Source organism: Eurytemora carolleeae, unplaced genomic scaffold (assembly GCF_000591075.1).
Source record: "Eurytemora carolleeae unplaced genomic scaffold, Eaff_2.0 scaffold341, whole genome shotgun sequence".
Lineage (NCBI taxonomy): Eukaryota > Metazoa > Arthropoda > Copepoda > Calanoida > Temoridae > Eurytemora > Eurytemora carolleeae.
This window is the reverse complement of record NW_019396231.1, coordinates 202,774-224,590: the sequence shown is the minus strand read 5'-3', so window position 1 is coordinate 224,590 and position 21,817 is coordinate 202,774. Positions and strand designations below refer to the sequence as shown.

The window sequence follows — 21,817 nt, the reverse complement described above, 5'->3', positions numbered from 1 at the left end:
AAATTTTATTATTTTTACTGCCCCCCCCCCCCCCCTACGCTATCCTACTTCTGTAGATTTCAAGTTTGAAATGGAAAGATATGTGTGTGTATATAGTGTTTAACAGTGTATACGGTTGCAGAGAAGTTTAAACTCTCACACGGATAAATCAGATATTGCAGGAGATCAGTCTTACATCATTTAGTGAGATACTTTCTGCAGGGTAGATAGGGAGTCCTGCTTACAGGGAAATCGAGTGACGATTATAAAGGCTTATTTTGCGTTCATCAGTTCAGCCTTTTCTACCTCCTCTGTTTTTTTGAGACTCCCTGCATCTTCATGAACGGATTTAACCGAACATTAATGTGAACACTAGAGAGCTTAATAGTTAATCTTGTCAGCTCAGTCCTACAAGATAATCTCTTTTTATTTCAAGTGTGAGAGTGGAAAGCAATTATTTTAACTAACCTCAAACATCCTGTTCTACATCATGGGCCGATTCTATAATGACAGTGATTGACAGTGAAAAAAAACCGTGCTTGGCGTTATTTAAAAAAAATTCAATTTGCGACTCAATTTTTTCCCCTTTTTTGTTAACATAAATGAAGAAACACTGCAATATTGACTATTTTTTATTCTTAAGTTTCAGATAATGTTTTCAAAAACATGATAGTCGACGATCTAGGAAATATGATATTTTTAAAAGAAATTTCTAGAACTCGTTCACAAATTCCTTGTTTTTTTTCTGCTGCATAGATTTTCAACTCACTTTTACAAAGAAACTGGAATTAAAATAACTATTTTTAGTTAGAAAATTAAGGATATCTCATTCATCATTGATCAGATAATGCAAAGGTTAAATATCACTTGAAATTATGTCTACAATCCCTTTGACTAAATTGTATTCAAATTCAATAACTTGTATATTTGATCCTATTTTCAGATTAAAGATAATTAATATAATCCCGGACATGGTATAGCTATAGCTAGTCGATTTAGAAGGATATTAACTATTTAGCAAAGCAAACAATAATCTTAAAAAAATTTGGAGAAAATTCATCAAAATTGTTTAAAAGATAAGTTTAACTATCTCTAGTACATTCCATAAATGTTTCAGCTTTCTTTTCTTCAATTTAAAAAAATCAAATCCATCAGTTTAAGTTGTGTGTTTATCAATAATGGACCCCCCCCCCCCCATCTTAAACAAAAATGTTATTTAAAGAACTGCATGGTTGCGGAAAGGCTTAATTCAGAAGCAACAATTAAAACATTAAACAAAATCATCCTTTTTTGAAATATTTTATCAGTGCTTATTATTTGGAAAGATGAAAAACATAATGTCCGCTCTCTCATATTATTTTATCTTTCATAATTTATTAATACTATAGCATGGACGCACATTAACTTTCTACGAAGGAATGCTCAAATTGTGTGGAAAAGAATTTTTATTGATTCCGGATCAGGAAAGAGAGGGCCGGGGAGAACGGATAATAAGATTGAATGAATTAGGGGGAGAAGGAGTGAGAAGAAGAGAGAAGGAAAAAGGAAGAAGGGAGAAGGAAAAAGGAAGAAGGGAGAAGGAAAAAGGAAGAAGGGAGAAGGAAAAAGGAAGAAGGGAGAAGGAAAAGAGAAGGAAAAAGGAACCAGGGAGAAGGAAAAAAGAAGAAGGGAGAAGGAAAAAGGAAGAAGGGAGAAGGAAAAAGGAAGAAGGGAGAAGGAAAAAGGAAGAAGGGAGAAGGAAAAAGGAAGAAGGGAGAAGGAAAAAGGAAAAAGGAAGAAGGGAGAAGGAAAAAGGAACCAGGGAGAAGGAAAAAAGAAGAAGGGAGAAGGAAAAAGGAAGAAGGGAGAAGGAAAAAGAAAGAATAAGAAGGAAAAAGGAAGAAGGAGGGAGTAGGAATAAGGTAGAATGATTGAGAAGGTGGGAGGATAGAGAAGGTGGAATGATGGAGAAAGTAGAAGGATGGATAAGGGGGAAGGATGGATAAGGAAGAAGGATGGAGAAGGTAAAGGGATGGAGAAGAGATAAGGAGGGAGAAGGGATAGAAAGGGAAAAGGAAGAAGAATGGAGAAGGAGGGAAAAGGGAGATGAGAGAAGCAGGGAGAATGGAGAATGATGGAAAGTGGCGGTAAGGAGGATAAAGGATAAGTAGGGATAAGGGATGAGAAAGGAGAAAGAAGAAGGAAACAAAAGGGCAAAGATAGAAGGAATAAGACCGAAAAGAATAGGTACAGAGGGATAAATTGGAAGAAGGCATAAGAAGGGAGAATAAATGAGGAATGAGGGGGGATGAAGAGAAGAATGCAAAGAAAAGAGAAAAGGTTGGGATGAGGGTTAGGGACGAAATATAATTAGGGGGGAAAAAGGGGAAGGGGAGAAGGGGATAATAGGGTTAGGAATTGACTTCCTAGGATGGTAAAAGTAAAGTGGGGAGATTTATAGATGAGGGGGGGGGGTAGGTCAGGGGGTTCAGGCCAGTCTGACTCTTGGAAAGCTTTTACAATTACTATTAACATGTCTCAAACTATTTTGATTTCAATTAAAGGGATTGTATGCCAAACTACGAGTTGTAAATAATCCTTTGACATGAAAATAAAGTTCATTTGGTTTTATTTCAAAAGTGTATTTTTTTCTCATAAACCATTTTTTTCTATATACATTTATACAAGATGAACATCTGTTTAGACATCAACTGATTTTGGAGATGTTTCCTTTAAATATTCCCTACACATCAATTAGCTTAAATGACCCAAAAAACACAGTAATTGAGAGTAAAAGATTTATTTTCTTTTTGTCAATTAAAGAATTTTTTTGAAATCTATGCAGATAGAATACAAGAAATAATATTAACCCTGTTCCTGCTGGGGGGGGGGGGGGGTCAATTTGCCCCCCCCCCTGTAGTTTTTTTTACATAACTCAAAAAGTCAGATTTTGATAAAATTTAGCTTTTTGGAAAGCCTTTGACATAAGGAAACGAATTGCACAAGTTTTGCGAAAAAAAATGCAAATCTGTCAAAGGATATTTGCACATTTTTAGTTTTTCTTTATTAAAAATCAGATTATTTAAAATTTTGCCAATTTTTTTGCATATTTGAAATAGCATGGTCAAGGGCTTTTCAAAAATGTATAATTTTTCATTTTTCGGACAAATTTGTTTTGCAAAAATTTTTACTATATAACTGGATTTTGCGATAAAAAATTCAATTTTTGCAAATTTGCAAATTTTTTTGCAGATTCTAAAAGTAGAGCACAAGAGCTTTCTAATGATGTATCATTTGTCATATTTTGACATCAAACATGGGATTTAGAGAGGGGGAGGGGTTAAATTGACCCCCCCCCGTATATCCTGGTTTTCAAGTGCCCCAGCAGATATTGGGTTAAACGAAAATTTATGAAGGCTTTTTTATAATATAAAAGAACGTTTCTTAATGATAACTCATAATTTAGCTTAATATGGTATTTATCAATTAACAGACAATTTGGTAGAATCTCTTCATTCAACAATAAGGTAAAACATTCAAAATAATTTTATAAATAAATTTAAAAATAATTTTTACTTTAAACTGTAGCCATCAAAGCTTCCACTTTTGCATCGTGTTTAAATATCAACTATTAAATATTATATTTTTGTTTGAAATTGGTAAATATTTTGTCGACATTTTTGCCAGAACAAAGTAATTAAGTATTTGCAACAAACTTTGATTTTCTAATCTCTATACTTTTGCAACCCAATGTCGTAGACCTTGGATATTTCAAAATAAGATTTTTAAGATTATGTAGCAAAGACATAGGGATTGATAAATTTGAGTTAGTGGCAAAGATTTAATTCCTTTGGGCCCGATCGTTTCAGCCGTTTATTGGATGCAGAAATATAAAGTACAAAAACTAACTTGAAGAAACTTTGAAAAAGACAACCACACTTTTTTTCCTATTTCCAAGTCCATCCGTCCATACATAGTTTTTTTTCTTGCATTTTTTATATTTCTATCTACTTCCTAGCTTTAATTACTTCCTTGAAGGTAAAGGTGAAATGTATTTAAGGAGAATAAAATATCTTTTCAAGTTTAAATATTCCTCCCTGACTAGACGCATTAATCTTTACAGTTTTTTGCCCTTGACTTTTAGCTATTTCTCAACTGTTTACAAATTCTTCAGGATAGGATGTTTTTCCCCCAAACCTCTCTTTAGGATTTGATGTATACAAATGTGTTTACAAGTTAGCATCAGATTAGCTACATGAGGAACAAAATGATAATTATTATTTTCTATGTAGTAAAAGACAAAAAAATCTAAGGTGCTGTCGTTGTAATTACAAGTGACCCTAAATTTAAATTGGAGCATAGCATGCCTGATTTACATTCTTGAAACCTTTATCTGATCAATAATATTGGTGTATATATAGTAGTATTTCCATCGTTGTTTCTGTAGCAGATATGAAGTCGATTTGTAAAGAAACCACAGTTAAAAACATTTAATTTTTGATATCTCATTTTTTTTGATCAGGCATTTCTGAATCAGACTTGACACTCTGTAAGCGGAGCGCCAATCAAAATTTAGATGACAATCCCTTTAGTCTGCAGTCAGTAATTAAAAAAAATATTTCTTGATAATTAATAACCATCTATAATTTCTAGGGAGAACTCTATTTACGTGTCCAAGTATGAGACTAAAACTGAAGAACATTATTGTGAACCAAACAAAAGGATATAGGCTCGAAATGGAGATAAATAGGAGCTAAAGCAATGCAACTCGAAGCAGGAGGTAGGAGAATAAAAGTAAGAACGGGATATATATTCTCCAAGGTGGAGGCGCTTCTCAAGAATTACAAACTCTAGGCGGAGTCCCACACATATACGTAGACGATAACTTCTGGTGAAAATATATTTCAGTAACGAGGTTTCCTACAAAATACAGATTGTTATTGACGAACAAATGTGAATAATAATTGTTAATAAAATGTAACTATTTGATTGACGAACAAATGTGAATAATAATTGTTAATAAAATGTAACTATTTGATTGACGAACAAATGTGAATAAAATGTAACTATTTGATTACAACTAATTAAATGTTTATTGAAACTGATAAATAGGAATTTTAAAGGAAAGGTTCTGTTGTGAATCGACCAAGAAATATTTTAAGGTACTGATGGGAATTAATAAATGAAATATTTTAAATGGGTACTATTGTGAATCAAACATGAACTTACGATCTATTGTCGTATAGTACGGGAATAGTGGTTGGAATCGGAGTCTAAACTATTCAATTTCTGAAAAAAAATATTCATTTGGTAAAAATTAATTCACTATTAGTTTGCAAAATGATTCACTGAATTTTAAGCGTAAATTGTTTCTATTTTTTTACGAATTTAAATCTTATTGTTGCACGAGGATTTTGTTTACGTTTATGCAGAAACCTTGAACAGTATTTGGTTTGGAGAAGAAAGTGGACGGAGGTCTGACGGAGATGTAGTTTGTCAAAGACGACTTTTACAACAGGGTAGTTTATGGGATATGGTTCACAATTATACCTTGGTAAATATTATTTTTTTTTTAAAGCATTAAAAACCATATAAAAGATACGACTATTCACAGATCGAATATTTTATAGATTCGATTATAGATTCGAACGTTCTTTTAATAGGATATCTATTAATCTAACAGTTAGAACCGTGGGCAGAATTCTTTTCATATTGAAACTAAATTCATGGTTTTGCAACAATTCGATCTATTTTTTTTGTAAATTGGTCACATGCTTAAATCCTTCTCCTATGCACTATATTTATCATGTTGATCAAGTAAATATATAAAATGTTTGCTCTATGAAATTGTCTTTATTACACGTTAAGGCTTTACAGTTATACCTGAGAAATGATGACGATTTTGCTGGATATAAAGAAGTTTTCCTCTTTGAAAATTCTCAATCTGTGTTCAAGTTTTTTTTCTGTAGTTTGCCTATAAAAGATTTGTACAGCAAACACCAAAAATTGCCTTTTTGAAATTTGTCAGTTATACGTTTAGAGCTTAACGCTGTGAATATTGTGTGGCACAACTCAAATAAGATGTGCCTTTGAAAATTGCATTTACAATTTCTAATTTATCCAAAGGATTGAGTCTTTGCCACAAACTCAAAATTGCTAATATCTATGTTCTTGCATCCTGATGGAGTAAATCTTTGATAATTCAAACCTAGACTATTTGATCGAACAGAATTAATTGTTTAAAATATCTAACATCTAAGACATTGGGTTGCATAGATATAGGGATTAGCAATATTTGAGTTTGTGGCAAAGACTCCTTTATTTTAGAGTTCGGAGAGTACAATTTGTAAAACTGGAACCTCGAAGCCTCCGAAGAAGCCTGAAAGGGGAAAAGTAAAGAAAGAAGGTTTGCCAACAGATCCAGGGATCACAAAGGATGTTAAAAGGTTAGAGTTTGGTCATGTGTCGTAGATTTAAAGGTTAGTTTGGTCACGTTATAAATAAAAAGGTTATTTTGGTCACGTAATAGATTATAAGGTTAGTTTGGTTACGTTACAGATTATTAGGTTAGTTAGGCAACCTTATAGATTATAAGGTTAGTTTGGACACGTTATAGATTAAAGGTTAGTTTGGTCACGTTATAGATTAAAAGGTTAGAGTTTGGTTACGTTATATATTAAAAGGTTAGAGTTTGGTCACTTTATAGATTAAAAGGTTAGAGTTTGGCCACGTTATAGATTAAAAGGTTAGAGTTTGGCCACGTTATATATTAAAAGGTCAAAGTTTGGCCCACTTATATATAAAATGGTTAGAGTTTGGTCACTTTATAGATTAAAAGGTTAGTTTGGTCACGTTACAGATTATTAGGTTAGTTAGGCAACCTTATAGATTATAAGGTTAGTTTGGTTACATTATGTAGTATAAAAGGTTAGAGTTTGGTCACGTATAGATTAAAAGGTTAGTTTGGTCACGTTACATAGGCAACCTTATAGATTAAACGGTTAGTTTGGTTACATTATGTAGTATAAAAGGTTAGAGTTTGGTCACGTATAGATTAAAAGGTTAGTTTGGTTACGTTACAGATTTTTAGGTTAGTTAGGCAACCTTATAGATTATAAGGTTAGTTTGGTCACGTTATAGATTAAAAGGTTAGAGTTTTGTCAAGTTATAGATTAAAAAGTTAGAGTTTGGTTACGTCTAAGATCATAAGGTTAGTTTGGTTACATTATATAGTAAAAGGTTAGAATTTGGCCCCGCTATAGATTAAAAGGTTAGAGTTTGGTTACAATAAATATTACAAATCTGGAGTTTGGCTACATTACAGATTAAAAGGCTAGAGTTTGGCCACGTTATAGATTAAAAGGTTAGAGTTTGGTTATGTTATTTGTTAAAAGGTTAGAGGTCACTTTATAGATTAAAAGGTTTGAGTTTGGCCACGTTATAGATTAAAAGGTTAGAGTTTTTTAACCTTATACATTAAAAGGTTAGAGTTTGGCCAATTGTAAGAGATTAAATGGTTAGAGTTTGGCCACGTTATATATTAAAAGGTCAAAATTTGGCCACCTTATATATAAAAAGGTTAGAGTTTGGTCACTTTATAGATTAAAAGGTTAGAGTTTGGTCAAGTTATAGATTAAAAGGTTAGAGTTTGGTCAAGTTATAGATTGAAAGGCTGGAGTTTGGCCACAGATTAAAAGGTTAGAGTTTGGTAACCTTATACATTAAAAGGTTAGAGTTTGGCCAAGAAAAAGATGAAAAGATTAGAGTTTGCCTACATTACAGATTAAAATGTTAGTTTGGTCACGTTCTAGATTAAAAGGTTAGAGTTTGGTCTCATTATAGATTAAAAGGATAGAGCTTAGTCATGTTATAGACCCTCCAGCTTGTCAACTTAATAAATTTTTCCTAGACCTGTATCCTCAGCAGAACCTGAACCTGGCCCTCCAGCTAGTCAACTTAATTATTTTTTTCCTAGACCTGTATCCTTAGCAGAACCTGAACCTGACCTTCCAGCTATTCAACTTAATATACTTTTTTTAGACCTGTATCCTTAGCAGAGCAACCTGACCCTCCAGCTAGTCAACTTAATAAACATTTTCTAGACCTGTATCCTTAGCAGAGCCTGAATATTACCCTCCAGCTAGTCAACTTAATAAACATTTTCTAGACCTGTATCCTTAGCAGAGCCTGAACCAGACCCTCCAGCTAGTCTACTTAATAAACTTTTCCTAGACCTGTATCCTTAGCAGAGCCTGAACCTGACCCTCCAGCTAGTCAACTTAATAAACTTTTTTTTAGACCTGTATCCTTAGCAGAATCTGAACCTGACCCTCCAGCTAGTCTACTTAATAAACTTTTCCTAGACCTGTATCCTTAGCAGAGCCTGAACCTGACCCTCCAGCTAGTCAACTTAATAAACATTTTCTAGACCTGTATCCTTAGCAGAGCCTGAACCTGACCCTCCAGCTAATCAACTTAATAAACTAAAGGTTACTTTATTGATTTTAAGGCCAATCAATTAATCATTTAGTCAATCAGTCAATTTATCAACCAATCAATGAACAGTTAAATAAATAAATATATTTGGATGTAGTGGAGAACATTGATTTTTAAACGTTTATATAAATAGATGTAAACTGTTATCAGAGTTTTAACGCTCAATGGTAGAAATAAAATTAAAACAAGTATTTACACAGTCAATGAAATAACTGTTCAAATAGCTACGAAAAACTTGTCCTCATTTTCATGTCAAATGTATCTATAATCTAGAACATTGAAAAATCAAAACAAATAATTTATAAACGTTCGTCTTTGAATTTTTAGATCATAACTCAAAAACGCATGATACGCTTGTTTTACAAAGTGCATTGAATTGAACTAACTTTGAACTTATCTTTTATAGTTTACACCAACAAAAACACATGTATCAATGTTGAATGAATTTTTAAAATATTATCTCAAAAAAGTAAAACCTCTAACTTGTAAAAGATATATTAACAACAAGGTTTAAATAATCAAAAATGATTACTTTGATATTTGAAAAAAAAATCCTGTTTCCTAGAATTCTGAGCTTGAGATTGCGGATATTTTGAAATATGAGAACTCTGCCTAAATACCTAACCTGCCTGCTGACCTTGAAAACATAGACATAGAAAGCGAATCAAATATATTTTAATCGCTGAGAAAAATTGCAAGTTCAAACATCAGAAAATACACATCTCATTAGAACATTATTGAGCGAGCATTGTAGTTTATAAGCTGAAGAGCTAGGGTGGAGAGGGAAGGTCACGTGATTTGTATTGTGACGTCATCGTAGCTGCCGGTCAGAGGACCCAGTTCTCCAGTGTCATTCCAGCATTCATTCATTCAACACTTCATCCTTATACAATAATAATAAAAGAAATTATTAATCATACGAACAAAAAAGTGAAAAGCTTTTACTAGATATTTATAAATATTTTAAATTAAATTAATAGCAAAAAGTAGTTGAGCTACTTGTTCAGGTTGATCTAGAGATTACTGAAGTTTAACCAGAAAATCATAATTTAACACATTCTCCCTAATCAATAAATTCATAATGTAACCCTTACGGGATGAGACATCAGGGCTGGCGCTGAACTTAATTTTTTCAATCGTTATTCTTATACTTATATACTTATATATACTTATACGATTTAACCTTTCAAATTTTGATATTTAAAATTGAATGTCGTCTTCACATTCCCTAGTTGTTTGGCTCCATCTCTAGACCAAAATTTTATTAATTAAATACTTTAAAAAAACTCCCAGTAATTCATACATTCCTCACACTTCAATATTCGATCATTATAAAGGATATACAGTGAGCCTCTAATTAAATAAAGTTGTATAATACTTGATCTATAACTGTACACACCAAACCTATATATACGTAACAATAAGGAAGAAAACGTTTCTTTTTGGAGAAAAGATAAATTCCGGAAATTTCTCTAATTGTGTTCTTGCGTAAATTCGTAAATACCCTTTTAACAAGAAACAGAAATTAAAGACTGTGTGGAGCGATATCTCCTTAATCTTTTTTTTCGGACAAAACTTAAAAAGGGTATTGTTGTAAATAGGTATTTTACAAATTCGCATTGCATTACTGTTTCAGTGACATAATTGTTTCAGTTTCAGTTTCTAATTATAAAATGATAATAATGAGATAAAGCAAGTCTTGACAATGCTAAAGGTAAAATTGAAAATGAAATATGTTTAGATGTACATAAATTCTTTTAATAGTTTTTATTTCAAACTATGAATATTATTAGATCTAGATTAGAATTCACAGTTTGAAATTATGTCAACGTAAAATTGGAAAAATCTAAGAACTAGAAATTAGAGTTTTGAGTCAAGTGTTCAGTTCTTTTAGTTATTTTAAAATGGGAGGATAAAATTAATGAGGGTATAATTATTCATTTTACTGTATTTTGAATTGTTTATGTTTTGACTAAACGAAACTTAGAGAAAGCATCTATACTTCGGTTGAGAAATGTTAGACTGCACTAGGGCTGGGCACGTTCGTGAACGGTTCGTTAATACCTTTTTTTCAGGTTGCCGTTAGGGTTTTAGATAAACACGGGAGGTTCGTTACGTCAACGTTATTTACCGTTTTAAAGCTACCGTTAGTTAACAATTATTAACGGTTTTAACGGTAGATATTTTAAGCAGTAAATATTGCCGGACAAATTTGAAATCAACATTCGAAACATCCTAGACGTAAACAAACATCAAAATACATACAATTCAACAAATACGCGATACAAAAATTTGAAGTCGGAGGTTTTAAAGCATCAAAATTTATAAAAAGTTATCTTAATTTTCTTTTGCAGTTTTTATGCAAATATAATAACGAAAATAACGAAAGTTGTCTTTTTTAAACATATATTTTTTCAACCGTATTTTTTTAAACATTTTTTTTTCAACCGTCATTTTTTAAACGGCTATTTCCATTAGTTCACAATTTAAAAATGATCAGTGTTTCTCGTTCGTTAACGTACTTATCCGTTTTTTTTTAAACCTCCGTTTCGGTAACAGAACTTTGCCCAGCCCTACACTGCAGTGTTTCTTTGTTAATATTTTCAAGATAGAAATGCTGTTTTGCCAGCTTTTATGAGCTTAAAGGTTGAACCTTTCATTTATCATTTCGATTTTTATCGAATTATGTAATTTAAATTTTTCATCGGACTCATAAAATATTAAAAGAATATCCAAAAAGGGAAAACACGTTTTAAAGCCCCTTTAAAATTTAATGTGGATTTTTAAAAAACATTTCTAATGTTATTTATAAGTTATTTTCTTGTTTTCATGTTTTTTTAGGAATAAGGGTGGAGGGGGATAGTAAAATATGTATTTATAGTATATAACGATATATGTATTTGATAATTGGAAAGTGAACAGTTAACAATTATAAAAGTACGCTTATCTTGTTTCAAGGTTAGAATTTGTGTTATATTTCAATTATTTGCAAAACAGATATTTGGGAGGGAGGGAGGATGGGGGGGGGGGGAAACAAGTATTGGATAGGTTAAGGGGGAAGAATAAGATAATGAATGAGGGGGAATAATGCACGGACAAATTGGGGAATAGAATAGAATAGAATATTCAACTAATTTTTTTTCTTTATTTTTCTGCTAATTTTTCATTTTAGATTTCTCCCTCTTTACTCTACATTTGTAACTATATTTTAGATTTGTCCCTCTTTACTCTACATTTTTAACTATATTTTAGATTTCTCCCTCTTTACTTTACATTTTTAACTATATTTTAGATTTGTCACTCTTTACTCTACATTTTTAGCTATATTTTAGATTTCTCCCTCTTTACTCTACATTTTTAACTATATTTTAGATTTCTCCCTCTTTACTTTACATTTTTAACTATATTTTAGATTTCTCCCTCTTTACTCTACATTTTGAACTATATTTTAGATTTCTCCCTCTGTACTCTACATTTTTAACTATATTTTAGATTTGTCTCTCTTTACTCTACATTTTTAACTATAACTTAGATTTGTCCCTCTTTACTCTACATTTTTAACTATATTTTAGATTTGTCTCTCTTTACTCTACATTTTTAACTATATTTTAGATTTCTCCCTCTTTACTTTACATTTGTAACTATATTTTAGATTTGTCACTCTTTACTCTACATTTTTAGCTATAGTTTAGATTTTTCCCTCTATACTTTACATTCTTCACTATATTTGAGATTTCTCCCTCTTTTCTCTACATTTTTAACTATAGTTTAGATTTGTCCCTCTTTACTATACATTTTAAACTATATTTTAGATTTATTTTTATTTTAGACTTATAATTTACTCTACATTTTTAACTATATTTTAGATTTGTCCCTCTTTACTCTACATTTTTAACTATATTTAAATGTATCCCTCTTTACTCTACATTTTTAAATATAGTTTAGATTTATCACTCTTTACTCTACATTTTTAACTATAGTTTAGGTTTGTCCCTCTTTTCTTTAAATTTTTAGCAATATCTTACATGTCGCACTCTAAAATCTACAATTCATTATTACATTTCCTTACACACTCTAATAAATACATTTGCACTGTACATTTTACATTATACAACTTACTCTCTACACTCTACACACTATAGTAAATCCTACACTCTACATTCTTCAGTACACTCTACACTCTACAGTACCCTCTACAGTACACTCTACACAACAGTTTACTTTCATTATGTAGAACACTGCTTCCTATAGAATACTCATTTCCACATTTTTTCTCATTTCTACATTTTTCTTCACTTTTACAATTACTCTTCAGTCTACAGTCTATCTTATACTTTGCAATCTACACTACACTTTACATCCTTAATTTACACTGTAAGCTTATTATACTCTGCTCTTTGAAATAAATTCTACACTCTAAATAGACTTCTCAGATGCACTCTACATCAGACTAAATTCAATGATTCTATAACGTTAGAAGACTATAAATAATACATTGTGTACAGGTAGATATGCCGGTCAGCCTACAGACTAATCTCAATGAGTTGGACACCCTGTTGGCAGATTTAAACAGTGCTAAATACAGGGTGGAGCAAGATAACAGGTAAAAAAACATTCACTGGGGAACTAGACAACAGGAACAAAATATACAGTGTGTAAAAAATCAAAAAACACAAAATATAGAATAAAGAATTTGGTTTTATTCCTTAATAAAATGCATATCAAAAGAAAATGATTTTTTGCCACAAACTCAGATATTCTAATCCCAATATATTGAAACGAAATGTTTTAAACCTAAGATATTTCAAACAATGAATTTTGTTGGATTTAATAATCTTAGTTTGAAATATCAAAGGTTTACATCATCTGGTTGCAAAGATATAGGGATTAGAAAGTTTGAGTTTGTGGCAAAGACTCAATTCCTTTCTTGTTGCAAAAGGTTTTAAAATAAATTTTCAGTTCCCGGATTGAAACTGTTTCTATAGGTTTGGTTCTGTGAGTAACTCCTATGCCTATGGAGATTACTATAGTGACCTTGAATCATGTGCAGATGAAAAAGCTCCTGAAAGGTGGTTCCCCTTTTTATTTACACATGTTTTTGTCACTGTCCCAACAATCGCTCCGAAATCCCGGTCCCGATGAATTTCCAGGCATGACTAGATACAAACATCTCTAGATCCAAGCATGATTAGATACAAACATCTCTAGATCCAAGCATGACTAGATACAAACATCTCTATATCCAAGCATGATTAGATACAAACATCTCTATATCCAAGCATTACTAGATACAATCATCTCTAGATCCAAACATGACTAGATACAAACATCTCTGGATCCAAGCAAGATTAGATACAAACATCTTTAGATCCAAGCATGACTAGATACAAACATCTCTAGATCCAAACATGACTAGATACAAACATCTATAAATCCAAGCATGACTAGATACAAACATCTCTAGATCAAAGCATGACTAGATACAAACATCTCTAGATCCAAACATGACTAGATACAAACATCTCTCCAAGCATGACTAGATACAAACATCTCTAGATCCAAACATGACTAGATACAAACATCTCTAGATCCAAGCATGACTAGATACAAACATCTCTAGATCAAAGCATGACTAGATACAAACATCTCTAGATCCAAACATGACTAGATACAAACATCTCTAGATCCAAGCATGACTAGATACAAATATCTCTAGATCCAAGCATGACTAGATACAAACATCTCTAGATCCAAGCATGACTATCTACAAAAATCTCTAGATCCAAATGCATGACTAGATACAAACATGCCTAGATCCAAATATGATTAGTAATCAAACATCTCTGGATCCAAGCATGACTAGATACAAATATCTCTAGATCCAAGCATGACTAGATACAAACATCTCTAGATCCAAACATGACTAGATACAAATATCCCTAGATCCAAGCATGACTAGATACAAGCATCTCTAGATCCAATCATGACTAGATACAAATATCTCTAGATCCAAGCATGACTAGATACAAGCATCTCTAGATCCAATCATGACTAGATACAAATATCTCTAGATCCAAGCATGATTGTATATAAGCATGACTAGGTACAAACAATTCTAGCTCCATTCATTACTAGCTAAAAACATGCTGAACTCCGAACATGCCTATTTCTGAACATGCTGAGCAGTCTGATGTAATTAAGACGAGATGCTTTCGGTTTCATCAATTTTAATTCAATAACGTAATTGTCTATATTTCAGCATTTTTCTAAAGGGTTATCTTTTAATATTTTTCATTTAAAACGTATATTATGTTTAATGGCTGAAATGTTGATCGAAAGTTAGAACTTGCTGTGTGTGTGCTATCTCCGCTTATGTTAAACTTGTTTACACTAAGATTGCAGGGAAAGATAAATCATATTTATTATTCCATCAAGAAAGTGCAAACACTATCCGTCAACAAAAAACTGTTGATTAATAATTAAATGTTTATATTCAGGCCCCCTCCTCCTAAAAGCTATTTATCAACTCCCAAACCAAATGTTGCAACTTCTTCCTCACAATTTTTGCAACCTCCCTCCAGGTCTCCTATACCTCCTTCACAATCCCCGCTACCCTCCATCGTTACAAGGAAACCAAGACGACCTCCTAAACTGATGCACGTTCTCAAGGTAAAATATTCGTGTTCTTAAAAATGATAAAAATTACTTTAGAAATAGAACTATAAAATATAACATACGAGAAAGAAATCGGAATGGATTTAATGAACTTTTAAAGAAAATACAAGGTTAAGAGTCTACAAGTATCCATCTTTAAAGTTCCAACTACGAATTCTGTTGGATCAAATAAAAAATCTGCACAAATATTTTCATTGTAGTCGCCATTTCAGTATGATTAATTAATATGTACGCTTGTAATTACATTTAAATCAAATTAAATTAATTTGTAATCCTTCATCTTTACCAATCATGAATGAATAATATGGAAGTGTATCAGCAACTCATATAATAACAGTATTTCTCTCACCGGCAGTTTTAATCTGTAAATTATATTTAATCATGAACAAGAACAGTTAGTCAAATCAATCAAAGTTTGAACAAGCAAGTGAATGAGAATAATAGAATCTAAAAATATTCTCTTACATCCCCCGCACCCAATATCTTCCCCCCTACCCTCCCCACCACTCTCCCTGCTATTATGATTATTGTGCTCTAGTCTATTGATTAATATTTTCAAATTTAAATCTTGACAGCAGCTTCGCAAAAAAGAATATAATCAACAAACTTTTCCAAACGACCCCAAATTTTAGACTTGGATACCAGATTCACAACGAAACCCTAAAAAAAATTATATTTTTGTAAAAAGTAATATATTGTCGTTTTCTATCTTAAAAATTGTTCAACTCTGACACTTCCCTTTTCTGTTTCTGTAGCATGACTCTGCATGTCACGTCTATAGAGAAAGAACAACTGAAAATCATCAATTTTCAGAAAGTTAAGCGGGCATGTCTGTCATTAGAAATTACGCTGATAATCTCTTTAATTTATTGAAAGAAAATTATATTCCAGGATGGAGACAAATCCCGAGTTCATGATTTAGAGAAGGAGAATAGAGATGAATATTCAATGGATATTGAGGTAAAGTTGAATTGAAATATTAAAAATAAAATACAGAAGATAATGAAGACGACTTTTAGAGCCAAGTTATAATTCTAATAAGTCCAATTTTGCAGTGCAGAGGGACATTTTACAATTTCACTTGATAAGCTAATGGTGAAAACTATTTGCTGTAACTGTCGTCTTCCTATTCCACATATTTTTTAAGGTCCCATTGTAAATCATAAATATGAAAAGCGTGAATTTGAAGAAGATATTAAACTTTGGATTTAAAGGAATTGAGTTTTTGCCACAAACTCTGTTTTTATAATCTTTGGAACCCAATGTCGTAAATCTTTGATATTTCAAACTCATATTATTTGATCTAACAGAATTCATACTTTGAAATATCTAAGGTCTACGACATTGGAATCTAAAGATATAGGATTTAGAAAAGCAGAGTTTGTGGTAAAGACTCAAATCCTTTCATGGCTTTTTGTATTACACTAATAAGTCATTCAGTCAAAATACAAATGATTTGCAAGAGCTTCTTATATTTCTACGAAAGCAAAGTGATTTTCTTAAAAACAATTTTAATTGTGAATTATAGTCTTATAGATAATAACTTTCTTTATCTTTTTACATAAAGCACTACCTTTTTATTTAACAGATTTTGGAATATTTTTTTCTTTCATTGTCCAGCCTGAAGTAATTTTGTAGATTACGTTTATTATCTTTTTTGAAGTTTTTTACCAAATTCATTTTTAAACATTACAACAACATAGCATCTCGCTAAAGATATTTCATAATATGCTAATTTCCATAATTCCTTTTGAATTAAAAAAAGTTCTTACCATTGTTACTCAGATTTAGACTAAAGAATACTATTGTAACTCAGATTTAGACTAAAGAATACTATTGTAACTCAGACTTAGATTAAGGAATACTATTGTAACTCAGATTTAGACTAAAGAATACCATTGTAGCTCAGATTTAGACTAAAGAATACTATTGTAACTCAGATTTAGACTAAAGAATACCATTGAAACTCATATTTAGAATAAAGAATACTATTGTAACTCAGATTTAGACCAAAGAATACCATTGTAACTCAGATTTAGACTAAAGAATACCATTGTAACTCAGATTTAGACTAAAGAATACCATTGTAACTTGAAAATTACACTTTTTAATTATATTTAGGTTCCTGATGAAGGAGATTACGGAGATTACACCTCTAAATGGGAATATCTGGGCAAAGGTAAGCACAAATTTTCGGCATTTTTTCGAACTGGTTTTAATTCAAAATGGCCAATAATTTCCACGTTTTTCGAACTGGTTTTAATTCAAAATGGCCGAAAATTTACACGTGTATTCAGGTATTTGGGAGAACCAAGACTACGGAAGTATCAGTAACTACAGCACACTCAAAACTAACACACAAAGGGATATTAGACAAAAAAAAGAACAGAAAATCCGTATCAGTATTTGATTTTTGGATTTTTCCTCAAAAGAAATATGTTAATGAAGCTTTTAAATAAAACAGAAAAATGTTCCGAAAAAAAATAGATCGTTTATAAATACTCCCTGTTACTTTGAATATTCTCTACAAATATAAAAAAACATAATAGATAACCAGAAAACTCTAAAATAGTAAGAGGAGTTCTGATGTAAAAAAAGACAAATGAACATAATACACAGCAATTGATCAGTGGACACAGACAAATTTCACTTAATTAATGATTTGATAAATATCTAGTAAAACTATTTGCATTGTAACAACATTAAATACACTTAGGTATTGCTATAATATCGTCTTTTTCATTGTTTTCTGGTTATCACTGTATTTAAAAGGTATTGTCAGGGTATTGTGCATTCAACAGTTTATTTTTACTCTCTTAATTTTGTTCCGTTTTTAATATATTGTTCTCCTAGATGAAAATTAACATTAATTTCCTAATTATTTTAGTTAAGAACCTATTGTACAATCTGATAAAACAGTCCTAATTTTTTATTCATATTTTCAAGTAAGTAAAATTGGTTTGTCTATACAGAGAAGATTACGATTACACAAATCTATCTAAATCTCCTCTTCCGATGGTCAGTGATGAAGAATTAGAAAAGTAAGACGATTTAATTATTTTCCAAACTAAGTTTTAATTGGATGATTTTCAAGCAGAAATGTGTTTTGTTGATTTAATTAATTGATTAATCAATTGCATTGATTGATTGATTGATTGAGTGATTGATTGATTGATTGATACTGCTAGGGAGACAGGTGCAGGTCCAAGAGGGGAACGGAGTAAAATAATTCCAACAGATCATGGAGAGGTAAAATTAAAAGAAATTCTAAATGTGTACCAAAACTATGAGAAAATTTATGTTTTAGGTTAATTGATTGATTGATTATCGTTTATTTCTTTATGCCTTATTACTGGCACCTTAAATTTGTTTTAGGTTAAATCTAAATATCATTATCTTGGATTTGGTCTCTGGGAGAATACAGGTGAGATATTTATTGTTCGATTATTTAAAAATTGACGAATCGACATTTTTAATTTACTTTAAAGGTTAAACATGGATTTCTTTACTTTTCCGTTTGATTTTAAATGTTTTCAATCTCAAGTTTGTTTGTCATAATTGTTAGGAATACTTAATGCAATTGTTAATTTCTAGATCCAACTCCCAAACCTAAACCCAAGAAGCCCAGTCCCCCTCCTCCACCACCTAAGGTATAATAGCACTCCAGGGTGGAAAATTTTAAATAAACGTTACCAATTTAAATCGATTCATTTCCACTCACAAGAAGATTAACATTGTGCATTTCTCACTAAAATCTCCGATCTAACTCCGAGAGAAGAGAATTAATCTTTTTAAATCAGTTCAGCCTATTCGAAAGTTTGCAGTTCTGGCTTAAAAATTGTTTGATTTAATAGACATTTTTTTGTGCAAAGTTTATGTGCGCATTCATTTCTCGATAGTTGAGGGGGGGGGGGAGTGATCCTTGAAAAAGATCACTGCAGCAAGATATTGTATATGTACTTTTCCCTCTTCTATAAAAAATTATCTAATGTTTGTTGTTCAGGCCGAACCAGTTTGGTATAATTGTACAGTTGCAGTGACCTCAACGCTGTCCAGTAAGGAGCTTGATGATCTAAATATGAAAGATCTATTCTCCAACCTACCTAACAGGTTAGCTTTATATAGTTTATACTTGATGATCTAAACATGAAGATATATTCTGAAACCTGATGGTAAAGGCCTTTTATATTTCATGTTTTAATTATTTCATCAGTCAGAATTCATAGTTTTAAATGTCTAAGGTCTATAACTTTATTATATAGAGATTATAAAATCGTAGTTTGTGGCAAAGACTCAAATCCTCCAATGTGTGTGTATAGGAGTGTTGAAGTAGGAGAGGGTGTGGGTGATCTAGGAGAAGGTATAGGAGAACCCTTCGAGATGTTTGAGAAGGAGGATATGTCAGATATGTTCAGACGAGCAATGTTTGAGAAAATGAATCTTGTAGGTAGGGATATCCTTCTCATATAACAAGGGGAATATACCCGGTATTCTTATTTCCTTGTTTATATTAAAACTGTACTGCAGTTTTTGGGATAAATGTAAACAATCTCAGCGCTGCTCAGGCTGAGTACATTCCTTAGAAATTAATTACGGTCCATCCTGAGCCAGAAACTGAAGACAGAGTGTCCTAACGAAACGAAGTACCAGAAACCCGAAACTCAAAAATGGGTTTATAGTACGTTTTATCGATAGCAATATTTTGGCGAAAGAATATTTTTCATGTGGTTTCTGTACTTTCTCTTTTTGTTTTCAGATTTCGTACATCAAAATCTACACAAATACATAGACTCGGCAGTTTCATTTAACATCAATTCATTACTATTCTATAAGATACGTCATCATTCATAAGCAGTTTAGACATGGATATATTTACAACTAGTTTACATATATTTAAATTCATATATATTCATTATTCATATCTTTTTCTAAACGGTTATTTTTCCACGTGTTTTTTTAATTACCGTAAAATTGGAGATTTAATAAATAGTTTCAGTTATATAATTTTCTGTTTAAGTTTTTAATTGTTTGAACCTGTATATTTATTATATAATGATTAATTGCATAGTAACGGGCTTATCTACATATCTTTGCGCAAAAAGCACGAAAACAAATGGATATCAATATATTTCATTTAATATTTATGTAATTTTTAGATTGTTCATATATTTCAAATTTGCAATTTATGGCAAATATTCCAACTCTTTAAAGCGCTAAATTAACAAAATTAATAAAAAACAGTTAATGTCTTATTTTTTTCAAAGTTAACCGATTATTAAAAGTATTAAAACTTTCATCTATATTAATGTCGCTTCTAAATTACAGATTATATTTATTGTGAATGATATTAAAAGTAAACAAAGAAAAAAAAAGTTTTAAAATGTTTTTATCTAAAGGAATTGAGTTTTTGCCACAAACACAAATTTTCTAATTATTTTATCTTTGCTCACTATTGATGAAAATCTTTAATATTTCAAACTTAGATTATTTGATTTAACATAATTCATATTTTGAAATATCAACGACATTGGGTTGCAAAGACATAAGGATTAGAAAACCAAAGTTTGTGGCAAAGACTTGCAATTCCTTCCTTTGATAAAATTTGTTTAATTTCTAGATGACGACAACAGAAAGAAGTATAATTGCGCTGTTTGCAGTAAACTTATTCAGGTAAAAAGAATGTATGGATAAAAAAATTAAATTTTTAATAACGCGAAAAGTGCTGAACTGCAGGCGGTTAGTTTAAGGGCGATTATATGTCCTCAAAAAATTGTAATTTCTAGAATTTTTGTCACGATTTATATTACTGGCTGAAGTGCCCGTGAAATTAAAAAATAACATCTAATTTTGACTAAACCCTAGTAATCAAGCACTAATCCTTCAAATTCAAATGTGTCATTTGATATCGAGATAAAACGCGTTGAAGTCTCTAGATTAGGGTTTGACCTCCTATCTGAAGGTACTAATGCAAGGAAAGTTATTTCAGAGGTGTACGCATTTTTTGTACTGCAGTGTACTGTCTTTGGGCGAAAAGTAAACAAAAGACGGATTCCACAGCCTGACATGGAATCCATTTTCACAAAAAAGTCTATGAAATATCTGGTCATAGGAAACTATTATGTGAATTATTAAAATTATCAAAATTAAATGCTTTAATCCTCCTCGGATACTAAACTACACTAATGCATCTATTCTTGTTTACAAATTCCGCCCAGAGAGAACTGGTTTTAATATGTACGCAGAGTATACACAACTGCAATTAAGTATCCTTGCATTAGTACCTTGTCCTGTCTCATGTACTAAAATATTATAAAATTTTTAATAAAATAATAGAAACAATATTGTACAGGGCCGGGTGATTACAGCTAAAGCAAACAAGTATCATCCCGAGTGTTTTGTCTGCACATATTGTAGAAAGGTATTGATAAATATTTATATTATACAGGCTTCAAGAATTCAGAACTTTTTTGTTGTGAAATCTCGAAAATTAAGAACTGAATTCCATGAATTCCATCTACTGACTAATTTAATTCCACTTTGATATCCCGTGGTGGCCTTTTGCAGGTATAACTATAGTTGAGGAAACAAGCATTTATCCTCAATATAGTACCCACATTGGATATCGAGATTAAGCGTTCATGATTAAAGATTGCACACAAAAATGCCGAACTCTTGCTGCCATCTTTCG

At 31.3% G+C, this 21,817-nt stretch overlaps 1 protein-coding gene and 1 long non-coding RNA gene across 4 annotated transcripts; one reads left to right on the top strand and one right to left on the bottom strand.

Moving 5' to 3' along the window:
• The first annotated feature begins 622 nt into the window (after positions 1–622).
• Positions 623–21,685, top strand: LOC111698800 (uncharacterized). 3 transcript variants are annotated; one of them, XM_023469243.1, is made up of 20 exons: positions 626–664; positions 3,452–3,485; positions 4,612–4,658; positions 5,502–5,512; positions 6,286–6,404; positions 8,387–8,447; positions 12,960–13,057; positions 13,440–13,523; positions 14,952–15,123; positions 16,021–16,089; positions 17,251–17,308; positions 17,427–17,493; positions 18,102–18,170; positions 18,318–18,378; positions 18,505–18,553; positions 18,724–18,779; positions 19,133–19,239; positions 19,449–19,576; positions 20,747–20,799; positions 21,479–21,685. In XM_023469243.1, the coding sequence occupies exons 1-20, from the start codon at positions 646–648 to the stop codon at positions 21,668–21,670; spliced, it is 1,554 nt and encodes a 517-aa protein (XP_023325011.1). In that variant the 5' UTR covers positions 626–645; the 3' UTR covers positions 21,671–21,685. The 3 variants fall into 3 exon arrangements, with proteins under 3 accessions (XP_023325013.1, XP_023325011.1, XP_023325014.1); XM_023469245.1 differs by lacking the exon at positions 13,440–13,523 and having other exon boundaries at positions 623–664; XM_023469246.1 differs by lacking the exons at positions 626–664; positions 3,452–3,485; positions 4,612–4,658; ... (1 more) ...; positions 6,286–6,404; positions 8,387–8,447 and adding an exon at positions 10,080–10,168.
• LOC111698801 (uncharacterized) lies at positions 4,828–5,392 on the bottom strand. The gene is made up of 2 exons (XR_002764618.1): positions 5,188–5,392; positions 4,828–4,878 (listed from the first exon to the last, which is right to left on the bottom strand). It is a non-coding gene; the product is annotated as an uncharacterized LOC111698801 (long non-coding RNA).
• Positions 21,686–21,817: the final 132 nt, after the last annotated feature.